A 13,216-nucleotide genomic window follows, 5' to 3' on the forward strand; every position below is an offset into this window, starting at 1 on the left:
TGAAATGTGCGCTCCTCTGAACTGACAGCATTCACTGCAGCTTCTGTTTGACACACCACTACTCAGCATTCCAAATAGGATTTATTTTCTGAAGTTTGCATTGCATTGTCTACACACAATGGGCATTTGATGTTTGTTTTTTGAAACAGCTTTAAAAAAACTCTATTTGTGAATGCTTGAAAGAACAAACACAAAGCTTTCATCGTCATAAAGTTTTTTTTGGCGTTTAGGTTTTAAGCTTTTGGTGGTTTTGAAATTCCATTGGCTGGTGGAGCAGCGATGAAAAGCCTCATGATATAATTTTGCAATGGCACTACGGGCCAATGGGCAGCCGTAAATGCCTAAATCATAACACCCCCACCAGCCCGCTTCACGGATGAGGGGGGTGATTTGGATCTTGTGCAGTTTCTTTTGGCCTCCTTCTTTTCTCTTGTTTTCACTTTGATACTAGGGAATATTAGTCCCATCTGTCCATCTTTTTCCAGAACTCTGCAGGCTCTTTTAGGTACTTCTTATCAAAATATAACCTGGCCATCCTGTTTTTGTGGTTAACAAGTGGTTTGCATCTTGCAGTGTAGCCTTTGTAGTTTTGTTCATTAAGTCAGCTGTGGACAGTAGCCATTAGTGGGGTTTCTATCCAACTGTTTTTATGTGAATTTTTAATTTGTGCATAAGCCAACCCTTTGTTGAAAGGCCTGAAAAAACCCCCCTGAAATATTACATTTCTGGTTTACATTTGGCCAAGGTAGAAAAGGTGGCATATCGATGAAGAGAAAATGCGATAAAAGGTCATGGAAAATTTTTTTTTTTAATAACAAGAGGGGGAACTATATCACATGCTCCAGCTCTAGAAAGCCATAAAACATACAGTTTTATTTGCCCCTTTTCTGATTTCCTATACTATTCCATATCCATTACACTGAATGGAAGTTGAAGTTATCAAACACCTAAATTGACCCCTTAAACTTAACTAGTTGTACTACCTTAAGCAGCAATAATTGCAACCAAACTCTTCCTATTATTATTCTTTTTTGAAATAATTTATTTCTGATTTTTCCCCCCTTTTCTCCCAATTTGGTAGCCAATTGTACCCCGTCTGATTCAATTCGAGCCAGTATTAGATACACCATCTACACCCCGTCCCTCGGCCTGTACTTCATCAGTTTATGTCCAATTGTACAAACAGACTGTATGTAAAAGAATGTGAGCTATGTGACTCACTCTGGATAACTTCTGCTAAATGCCTAAGATGTACATTCTAACTCTTTTGGAAGCTGGACAGATGCCATCGGGCAGTAAAAGCAGATGTTATTTGTTGTGAATCTATGTGAAGCCATCAGTGCACATGAATCTCACTAGGTAAAGAACAGGTTTCAGTAATTATTGTATAAATGTGTGATTCCAGTCAGACAATTGGGTTTAATCTCTGTGTTTGTGTTTCAGTTCTGATGTGCCAGGACAGCCAGTTCGGCAATGCTTTACTTGAACCCCTTGCCATAAGGCTGACATAACACTGTCATTCATATGACATAATGGCTGTCAAAAGATGGCATAACAGATGATGTTAGTTCATGTCAAATTATATAAAACTGTAATACTTTTATTGATAAATGTTATGGCAGATGGTACAGTTGTATCAACATCATCTACCACTGCTACGCGGACGATACCCAACTTTTCGTCTCGTTCCCGCCGTCTGATACGCAGGTTTCAGCCGGTATCTCTGCTTGCCTGAGGGACATCCAGAGCTGGATGGACAACCACCATCTAAAGCTCAACCCAGGCAAGACTGAAATGATATTCATCCCTGCTAAAACCTCTCCCCATCTGGATCTCTCCATTTCCCTCGGGGATACCACACTCACGCCGTCACCCAGTGCAAGGAACCTCGGCGTGGTGATGGACAGCAGACTGTCCCTCTCCGAGAACATTGTGGCGGTGACCCCATCATGCAGGTTCTTCCTATACAACATACGGAGAATCCGCCCCTTTCTCACCCCCTACTCGACCCAGCTCCTGGTCCAAGCAATGGTTCTGTCCCACCTGGACTACTGCAATTCCCTCTTGGCTGGCCTCCCAGCGTCTGCCATCAGACCCCTCCAACTCATCCAGAATGCAGCAGCTCGTCTGGTCTTCAACCTTCGCAAATACTCACACGTCACCCCCCTGCTTACTTCCCTCCACTGGCTGCCTGTCATGGCTCGCATCAAATTCAAAACATTGGTGCTAGCCTTCCAAGCAGTTAAGGGGTCTTCCCCAGCTTATCTACAAAAAATCATCAGACCCTACACCCCTGCCAGACCTCTTCGCTCAGCCTCCACAGGCCGCTTGGCACCTCCCCCTCTCCGAACCTCCACATCACGCTCACGACTACTGTCTGTTCTGGCTCCACGGTGGTGGAACGAACTCCCCGTTGAGGTCAGAACTGTAGAAACTCTCCCCACCTTCAAGCGCAAGCTGAAGACACACCTCTTCAAGCAGCACCTCTCCCCATCCCTCCCTACCTCCCTGTGAACCTTAATTGCTTTGTGTATCGGAATTTTTAGTTGGCTAGGTAAGCAGTGTTTGGATAGTTAACTTTGGTCACTTTTGCTCTGTTTGTTTGTTTCTTTGTTCTCAAAATAAAAAATAAAAAAGGGCCCTCGTCCTTATCTTTGTTGTACAGGTAGCAGTTGAAATTCTACTTCCCTCTAGGGTCTTTCAGCGAACTTATCCCTGGTTATGGGTATGCACTTTGTTGTACGTCGCTCTGGATAAGAGCGTCTGCCAAATGCCAATAATGTAATGTAATGTAATCTTGTGACAGCTGTTATGGCATGCAAATGACATTGTCATGCCTTATGGCAAGGGGTTCAATAAACTCTGACCGCCAGTTCTCCATTGGGTTTAATCTGTGTTTGTGTTTCAGTTCAGACCTGCCAAGCTGCCAGTTCTCCAGTGGGTTTAATCTGTGTTTGTGTATCAGTTCAGACCTGCCAGCCCTTCCAGTTCTCCAGTGGGTTTAATCTGTGTTTGTGTTTCAGCTCAGACCTGCCAAGCTGCCAGTTCTCCAGTGGGTTTAATCTGTGTTTGTGTTTCAGCTCAGACCTGCCAGCCCTTCCAGTTCTCCAGTGGGTTTAATCTGTGTTTGTGTTTCAGCTCAGACCTGCCAAGCTGCCAGTTCTCCAGTGGGTTTAATCTGTGTTTGTGTTTCAGCTCAGACCTGCCAGCCCGCCCAGTTCTCCAGTGGGTTTAATCTGTGTTTGTGTATCAGTTCAGACCTGCCAACCTGCCAGTTCTCCAGTGGGTTTAATCTGTGTTTGTGTTTCAGCTCAGACCTGCCAGTCCGCCCAGTTCTCCAGTGGGTTTAATCTGTGTTTGTGTTTCAGCTCAGACCTGCCAACCTGCCAGTTCTCCAGTGGGTTTAATCTGTGTTTGTGTTTCAGCTCAGACCTGCCAGCCCGCTCAGTTCTCCAGTGGGTTTAATCTGTGTTTGTGTATCAGTTCAGACCTGCCCACCTGCCAGTTCTCCAGTGGGTTTAATCTGTGTTTGTGTTTCAGCTCAGACCTGCCAGCCCGCCCAGTTCTCCAGTGGGCTTAATCTGTGTTTGTGTTTCAGCTCAGACCTGCCAGTCCGCCCAGTTCTCCTGCAGGAATGGCCGCTGCATCCCTGAAAGCTGGCGCTGTGACCGGGAGGATGACTGTGGAGACCAGTCAGACGAGTGGTCTTTTTGTGGTGAAGCTCCTCCTCTCACTTCACTTCACAACTGTTCCTAATCACCTTAGAATGTACATAATCACAAACACCCACACACACACACACACAGGAGGAGGGTGGTAGGGGAGGAGGGTGGTAGTGGAGGGGAGGAGGGTGGTAGTGGAGTGGGGGAGGGTGGTAGTGGGGGGAGGAGGGTGGTAGGGGAGGATGGTGGTAGTAGAGGGGAGGAGGGTGGTAGTGGAGGAGGGTGGTAGTGGAGTGGGGGAGGGTGGTAGTGGAGGGGAGGAGGGTGGTAGTGGAGGAGGGTGGTAGTGGAGTGGGGGAGGGTGGTAGTGGAGGGGAGGAGGGTGGTAGTGGAGTGGGGGAGGGTGGTAGTGGAGGAGGGTGGTAGTGGAGTGGGGGAGGGTGGTAGTGGAGTGGAGGAGGGTGGTAGTGGGGGAGGGTGGTAGTGGAGTGGGGGAGGGTGGTAGTGGAGGGGAGGAGGGTGGTAGTGGAGGAGGGTGGTAGTGGAGTGGAGGAGGGTGGTAGTGGAGGGGAGGAGGGTGGTAGTGGAGGAGGGTGGTAGTGGAGTGGAGGAAGGTGGTAGTTTATCAGAACAATGGTTATTTAAAGTGAAGTTAAATCTTTAAAAATGTCTTCAGTTTATACAGTTTGAAGAGAGTTTGAAGAGAACAGATTAATCTTACTTTTCTTTGCTTCCTGTAAAAGAATAACGCAGACTTGATACAATTTGCTAATGCTTTCATTTGGCATTGAATGTGTAATGTTTCCACTACATTTGAAATATTGAACTAAAAGCTATTAAAACATATTTGCATTTATTTCACTTTTTTTAACGCACTGCTATTTATTTGAACACAACTGTGTGTATGCAATCAGAGACAGAGATGAGAGCTGTTTGAGTTTTTTTGGGTACTGTGCCAGGGTTGTGAACTGGGGAACAGATAAGGATCATGTGAAATTAATGACAAGAGACAGGAAGGAAGTACATATAAGGAGTGGGAGGCGGAGACAACAAATGGAGCACAGGTGAAACAAATGAATGAAGGAATGAAACTGAAAACAGACTACAGTGGTCACAGAGAGAAACAAGGTGAAAACGCTTGGGACTTAGACAGAAATCAGGAAACAGAGAAACACAGATGGGCAAAATGGCACAGACATGACAGGACTGCAGACTGGATTCACAAAGTCACACATGTAATACAAACGGCTCCGGACTAGGGAGTAGACAATTTGCAGAGAATCAGGAGATGCAGAGATACGGAGAGACAGGTGCGAATACTTCGCTGAAACTAAGCAAGTGATCAGTGATAGAATAGGGAGGCGGAGTTACAGAACAGAATTGAAACTGGAGATGCGTTAGTAAGTTAGTTAAGTGATTTAAATTACAAATACCCAAAACTGGTGAATGTTAGTTTGTTAGTTCGACAAACATATTAGTGTGTTAGTATAATTAGTACTGTACAATTTCTAAGTTCGTTGAGATTAGCATATTAGTGCTATGTACAAACATGAAATGGAGAGAAAGCATGTAGTAAGGAATGCAAGATTGGAAGGAAGGTTGAACCCCAGAACTACCATAAACACCCGAATAGTGGGGCACACAGACAAGGGAGTGACTGGGCTAGTAAACATTCAGGCTCAGACATCACAGGGGAAGACGAGTGCAAAGACTAATGAATATAAACAGAACAGACATGAATAAGAAAAATAATAAGTTACAAGAATAATGATAATAAACAATGATAAACTAACACACAGAACACAGGAACATAACAATGCCAGTGAAAGCTGATGGAAAAGTAAGCTCCTGTTGTGGTCCTGTTGTGCTCTTTTGATAACAGCAGTTGTGGCCCAGAATGGGTCCCGGCTACATGGCGTAATAGCAGTCAGTGCAGGGGTGCAGGGGTCTCCAGCCCTGGGCCTGGAGAGCTGCAGGGTCAGATGGATTTTGTTGTTTCTCTGCACTTAATTCATTCATTAGAGAAGTTAATTACACAGTTAACCCACCTCACCTGGTTACCTGAGTCTCAACAAGGTGCTGAATTTAAGGTGAAAACAAAAGCCACCAGACCCAGTTGCACTCCAGGACCTGGGTTGGAGACCACTGGTATAGTGCCTCCTCCTCCTCCTGATAAACTGCCCCAGTACCCACTCACATACAACTACACGTAAGCACTAATTCAACTTTACATGTGTATTTCCACCATGGCCCCCTTGTCAGACAAGGTTTGGATAATTGCTGAATCTCAAATAGATATGCTGAGGGGTATACCACAAAGCAGGATTACTGACTAAAGCCCGGAACCCTTCCAAAACTAGAACATAGATTGAAGTAGAAACAGCTGTGCCAGGTTTTACCCGATAACTCTTGCTTTATGATATACCCCCCAGGTCATTATATTTATGCTGTTTTGGTTTGGCAATGGTAGTTTGTGGCTGCAGTACAACCTCTCTCAGATCTCATCATGAGCGAGATAGCATGCTAACTGAGACTGCTCCATACGATGCAATACAACATGGCCAACTATAACATAACGGCTCAGTAAATATTCATACTAGTATTGACTAAATATGTTTTACTCCCCCTGTCCTCTAGACATTAGGTTAGTCCAAAGGGGACAGACAATTCAAAATTGATAGGTGCTCAAAACAACTTGAGTGATCTTATTTTATTTTTCACAGTAATTATGTTGGTTGTTTTCATACCTGTCCCCTGCATTAACTCTGAACCCTCTGTACATGTCTCCTTTTTAAGTGGGCGGTAGAGTGATAATCCATCTGTTGAGTGTGTGCTTATGGGCCCTGCTTTCTTGCCCACTCTTGTGTATCTTATTCTGCACTAGCTACCCATCTTGCCAAGCTATTTAGTCATATGACCTAGCTAGTGACCACAACTGCCCCAGCTACCTGCTATTTTCGCCAATTAGCTGTCCATATGACCAAGCTAGCTGTGCCTAGAGCATTGGAATCTACATGCCTTTTGGAATTATCTTTATATGTAAGGTTCTTCCTAAATTGCAGTTGTGAATAATGAATCTTGTGTGTCTTAATTGCTTGAATCCTTACTTCACAAATGAGTGGGAAAAATAAGCATTTCAAGGCTTAAAACATGGTAATGGAGCTGGTGTTTTTTTTTTTTGACTGAAAGCAGGGACATTAATATGTTTTGTCTCACCATTTTCTCTGTGCTTTCAGCATTCCCCACCTGTGAACCAATCACCCAGTTCAGCTGCTCCAATGGGAAATGCATCAGCATGAAGTGGCACTGTGACTCAGGTTAAACTCCTCCCCTTTACACTGTGACTCAGGTTAAACTCCTCCCCTTTACACTGTGACTCAGGTTAAACTCCTCCCCTTCACACTGTGACTCAGGTTAAACTCCTCCCCTTTACACTGTGACTCAGGTTAAACTCCTCCCCTTCACACTGTGACTCAGGTTAAACTCCTCCCCTTCACACTGTGACTCAGGTTAAACTCCTCCTCCTGACTCAGGTTAAACTCCTCCCCTTCACACTGTGACTCAGGTTAAACTCCTCCCCTTCACACTGTGACTCAGGTTAAACTCCTCCCCTTTACACTGTGACTCAGGTTAAACTCCTCCCCTTCACACTGTGACTCAGGTTAAACTCCTCCCCTTCACACTGTGACTCAGGTTAAACTCCTCCCCTTTACACTGTGACTCAGGTTAAACTCCTCCCCTTCACACTGTGACTCAGGTTAAACTCCTCCCCTTTACACTGTGACTCAGGTTAAACTCCTCCCCTTTACACTGTGACTCAGGTTAAACTCCTCCCCTTCACACTGTGACTCCAGTTAAACTCCTCCCCTTTACACTGTGACTCAGGTTAAACTCCTCCCCTTCACACTGTGACTCAGGTTAAACTCCTCCCCTTTACACTGTGACTCAGGTTAAACTCCTCCCCTTTACACTGTGACTCAGGTTAAACTCCTCCCCTTTACACTGTGACTCAGGTTAAACTCCTCCCCTTTACACTGTGACTAAGGTTAAACTCCTCCCCTTCACACTGTGACTCAGGTTAAACTCCTCCCCTTTACACTGTGACTCGATTTGTGTGCTGGCTGTTGTTTTTCCCTGAATATCAGCTACCCAAGAAACCAGGTGAGGTGAGTTAACTGTGTAAATAACTGCTGATCAATTAAGTGCTGAGTAACAACAAAAGCCAGCACACCCTGTGGCTCTCCAGGACCAGGAGTGAGGACCAGTGCCCTAACCCTGCACCCTGTGCCCTGCGTGCAGATGATGACTGCGGGGATGGCAGTGATGAGCTGGGCTGTGTGCACTCCTGCTCCCATGCCCAGTTCCAGTGCTCCAGCGGGCGGTGCATCCCAGACCACTGGGCCTGCGATGGGGACAACGACTGTGGAGATTTCAGCGACGAGAACAGCACCTGTGGAGGACCAGGTCAGTGTGCCGCCTCCTGGGCTGCTGGAGGAAGAACACATACAGACCTGGGGCTCAATCCAATCGCTCATTTTTCCCCTTTATCTTTTACTTACTCCTGACCCGGAAATTGATCGAGGTCCACCATCTTTAAGGACATTCCGATCTGTTAAGTGTTCCATCTAGAGCTAAGTTAAGAACTCCCAATCTTTTCCCAAACATTAGTACATCCAAATCACTTTTCCGTTCCCCTTCCAATTCCAATCAATATCCTTTCACGCAGTGGCATTTCTACCTCCACCTAGAGCCATAGGCCACAGCTCTGCTTCCCCCACCTCATTTGACGTCAATCAAATTGACAAAAATAAAAAAAATCCACACTAAAGATTTGTTTCACTCATGTATAAGTCATAGTGCTTGTGCTGCTCTAACATGCATTTCAGCTTGTGTTTAACTTTTATTCCTGAATTCAGTCCACACAGCTCTCAACTTTGGTCTGAATGAATACTCATAAGAAATTAATTATAATAATTATAAATGCACTGTGCCATATGGTCATGGTGTATTGAGGATCCACTTCAGAACATTTAATTGCAGAACACACCATGACACCATGTTCAATGGCAACATGAACAGTGAAAATAAATGTGCACCTGCTTTTAATTATTAACATATTAATGTCTTCAAGATACTCACACCAAGCTGATGAATCTGTGTAGGAACACACCCACTGGCCTTGGGTCCGATAATCTAATTATGCTAGAGAGCGGAGATCCTAAAATAGTTATGGCTCATTCACTTGTAGCTAAATGAAGAAGCAATTAATCAAAAGCCCTTCTTTAGCCGGCTCCTAGGCTCTATCTGTCTTAGGAGTGTGGTCCATCACCAAGGCACACCATCCGAGCATGGCATCACCCTGAGACACAGAAGAGAAACTATTACTACTATAGATACTATGTTCACACACACATACATGCACACACGTACATACACATACTCATAGACCTAAGCTAACTTTCCCATGTATTCCGTCGTCCCTGCCTCTGACTGCCGCCAGAGTGCATAGCGTTTCCTCAGAGGGCAGAAGGTTTGGAGACGCCACACTTGGCCCTGCATGTAAATGTCACTCTGTGATCAGCCAGGCGGTGTGGAGATAACAGCGGCTTTAAATTCTAAATGTCAGCCCTCGCTACATAATAATGATAATGGAGATTTGTAGCCGCTGCTCTTAAGCACTCACTAACCGCCCCAGTCTGCTACTGTCTACACGGCGTGCCGGCAGTCCTGACACACCTGAGCACTGCAAAAACTACAAATAAGTCAGTCTTAACTATCCATCCATCCATACATTATCTGATAAGATCTTAAGTCTTATTATAAGAGTAAACAGCCATTTTTTGAGTGATTGGCTGCATCCTCAGACGTTTGTCTTCACCTGACGCCTGATTGGCTTGCAGTGTTGCTTCCGGCCAATGACTGCAGCGGGGAGGAGTTTCACTGCCGCGGCGAGGGCACGTGTGTCCCGGAGCGCTGGCGATGCGACGCTGACAATGACTGCGAGGACGGCAGTGACGAGGCGGGTTGCCATGGGACCCGCCGGGAGTGTGACCCCAAAGCCAAGTTCACCTGCACAACATCAGGTACAACTCCTCCTGGGATTAAGAGCCCAACATTGGATCATGGCCATACTGGGGTTTGAACCACAAACCTTCTAGGTCCCAGTCATAGCCACTGTACCTTAGCCCCAAAGTTACATGCTGCACCTTTCAAAAAGGATAAAAAATGATATCCTAAATATATAACCGCAAATCCAGCTTGTAATGTCAGAGGTTTGAAAGCGAGATGACAAGTGTCATTGTGGAAGCCAGCCTTCCAGATGAAGTTCTGTGATATTAAAGGGGGTCACCTCTGTCGCTTTCCCAAGATCGTATGCCTGTGGTACTGCAACTCTATGCAGGAAGGACGTCTTATATTCCCCAAGTGAGCAGTTGGGAAGCCAGCCTCAGCCAATCCACATATCAAAATATATGGCTGTCACTCCTACTCTAGTGTGACGAACACAAAAACGTTCAACCTGTGTGTATGTATGTGTTACAATTCTGCATGACGAGTGTAACAAAATTACAGCAAGCAAACGACTCACAGGAGAACAGACAGAAAAAGCATAATAGAACAGCCAATAATGCAACAGTGTATGAAAATGGTCAGTGAAATACGTCATGAAGCAGTGGATGGAAGATGCCGGAAGATTGGAGCCGGTGCTGGAATTCTGGTTGGCTGGCTGGGAGGGATTCTGGCTCAAGCTGGAGTGACTGTAGGCCAATGGGATAGTGGAAGAGTGTCGCTGGATGGTGAGGGGGGGTAGAAACACAACAGCAACAGTCAGCAACACATAAGTGCACATTGGTGAATGGACACCAGGAAACAAATGACTGAATTATTATTATTATTAATAACTAAAAAGATTTATATAGCCATTAAGCCAGCCAGCTAAAACTGTCATTCATTTGCTTGGAAAGTAACTTGCCAGCTATCAACATCATCTGCATGAGAATTCTGAGAAATCATGTGTTCTTGTATATTCAGGTTTGTATTTAGGTATGCTTCGGTAATGGTTAATGATGATCATATGCACAGATATGCAACATCAATCCATATCAGTATTTATGTACAAGAGCATAATCTAGAGCAGGGATCATCAAATCAAGGTCCACAATGTCCAAACTGCTGGTTTTCTCTCTTTAACTGGGAGTCAGGTGTGAAGACAGTTTGGCCAATCAGTTGGCCATTTACCTGGGACAAAAGGACACCAGGGCCGGATTTGGATTCAAGGTCCAGATTTGATGATGGCTGGTCTAGAGAATGGAAAAGGGGGTAGGGAGGCTCATTTCAACAGTGAAACCTGTTAGACATGCAAATTAGACATTTACATTTACACTCGGTGATCACTTTGCTAGGTACAACAGCTTATTAATGAAAATATTGAATCAGCCAATCATGTGGCAGCAACTAAATGCATAAAAGCATGCAGACGTGGTCAAGAGACCAAATAGCAGCATGGGGAAAAAATGTGATATAAGTTACTTTGATCGTGGAATGATTGTTGGTGCCAGACCGCATGATTTGAGTATCTCAGATGATGATTTTCACTCACAGCAGTCTCTAGAGTTTGCATAGAATGCAATAGAAAAACATCCAGTGAGCAGCAGTTCTGCGCCTGGAAACGCCTTGTTAATGAGAAGTCCCAGGAGAAGGGCCAGACTGGTCAAAGCTGACAGGAAGGTGAGAGTAACGCAAATAAACACACATTACAGTGGTATGCAGAAGAGCATCGCTGAACACAGAACACGTCAAAACTCTTAAGTGGATAGGCTACAGCAGCAGAGGACCTCAGTCTAAAAAAAAGGTTGAATAAATACCTAATAAAGTGCTCATTGAGTGTACATGAATGCATATTTGCACTTAAGAGTATGGCTGGGATGTAGGGGGGGAGTGGGAGGTGTTTCCTCCCTGGATTTAACTGTGGATCAAGGTCTTCCAGTTTCATGAAACAAATATTGCATCTCGTCAGGGATATGTCCATGGCAACACATTAAGAAATATAGCAGCCAAATTATTCTGGCTGTGGATTTAATTTGGTCAACTTTGAGGATAATGAGAGAATTAAAACATAAAAGATAATTCAAAACAGTCCCACACTGGACATGTGTACATTTCTGTACCTTGATGGAATAATCCTGAAGATGTTGCTCAGGGCAGTGAATGAATTATTAAGGTGAATACATCAATTTAATAAATTAATTGAAGCGATTGATTGAGTCACTTTTCAGTAGTAGCAACTCAGTAGCAGCCTACCACGTTCAGTATTTTTAAATGATAAATGTGCGGATTGTGCACGGTATCTAAAATTAATCTATGGGATCAGGATCTGGGTCATTGCTCTTTTTTCTTCCTTTGTTCTACAAATGAGCAGTTTTACTTTTAGATTATTATTTTGATTGGATTATATTAAGCAAACTGTCTCAGTCGACTCAGTTATTATTTATTGAAGTTGGCTATCTTGAAAGCTTGACATTCTTAAACCAAATTCCCCAAATAACAATGTTTGCCTCTGTACCTGTGTGTTTCTGCATGTTTCTGCGCTGCCTTTTTGCATGTGTGGGTGTGTGTGTGTGCACAAGTGTGCATGTATGCTTGCATGTGTGCCTTCTAACATGTGTGTGTGAGTGTATGTATGTGTGTATGTGTGCACGTGTGTGCTTGTTTACCTGTTTGCCTGTATGCATGTGTGTGTGTGCGTGTGCATGTGTGTGTTTGCTTGCCTGCTTGTGTGCTTGTGTGTGTCTTTTACTAAACAGCAGTAGAGAAATTAATGATGTTTGTTTTTGTCATTTTTATCTCCATCACTGGGAAGAGCTTGCACACCTCTCCCATTATTACTGAGAGCAGAATGTCAGAACAAGTCTATTGCAAGAGCTCTGCTTATCTGAGACAGACTTGCATCGCACCAAGTCACTCCGGCTGATGCCTAAGTGAGCTTTCTGTCCCCACTTTGGTGCAGGAATGGTAGAAAATTATTTGGTGGATGCTATCATGTCATCATGGACCAGAATCTCAAACTAATATTTCCATCACCATTTGGAATCCATGCCACAAAGAATTCAGGCTGTTCTGGGAGGCCCTATCCAGTACTAGAATGGTGTACCTAATAAAGTGGTGTGTGTATATATCCCTGTATATATGGTGTAATCTTTAGTGATGGGTTCACTGTGTTTGGCCACAGGGAAGTGCATCAGCAGGAACTGGGTGTGTGACGGGGACAGCGACTGCGAGGACCAATCAGACGAACGGGACTGTAAGACCTCAGTCTGCAAACCCCCAAAATACCCCTGTGCCAACGACACCTCCACGTGCCTGATGCCGGGGAAGATCTGTGACGGATGGAAGGACTGCCCAGATGGCTCAGATGAGGGCCCTTACTGTGGTGAGAATGCGCTTTTATCCCCATGAAACTGGACAGTCTGCAGGGCCATCACAAAATGGCGTACGCCTTCGCACACTGCACTGGGTTATGTTGCTGGCTTGCCCATAATAAATTATATTTTCATTGC

At 44.7% G+C, this 13,216-nt stretch overlaps 1 protein-coding gene across 1 annotated transcript in view; it reads left to right on the plus strand.

Annotated features, from left to right (window-relative positions):
• LOC133116330 (low-density lipoprotein receptor-related protein 1B-like) overlaps window positions 1-13,216 on the plus strand; it is a 447,656-nt gene that overhangs the window by 148,171 nt on the left and 286,269 nt on the right. The window contains exons 18-22 of the mRNA XM_061225770.1: window positions 3,599-3,715; window positions 6,899-6,979; window positions 7,962-8,126; window positions 9,563-9,745; window positions 12,889-13,089. Of these exons, the coding sequence (XP_061081754.1) occupies window positions 3,599-3,715; window positions 6,899-6,979; window positions 7,962-8,126; window positions 9,563-9,745; window positions 12,889-13,089 (747 nt within the window). The remainder of the gene's footprint in view (window positions 1-3,598; window positions 3,716-6,898; window positions 6,980-7,961; window positions 8,127-9,562; window positions 9,746-12,888; window positions 13,090-13,216) is intronic.

This window comes from Conger conger, chromosome 17 (genome assembly GCF_963514075.1).
Source record: "Conger conger chromosome 17, fConCon1.1, whole genome shotgun sequence".
In the NCBI taxonomy this organism is placed as follows: Eukaryota; Metazoa; Chordata; class Actinopteri; order Anguilliformes; family Congridae; genus Conger; species Conger conger.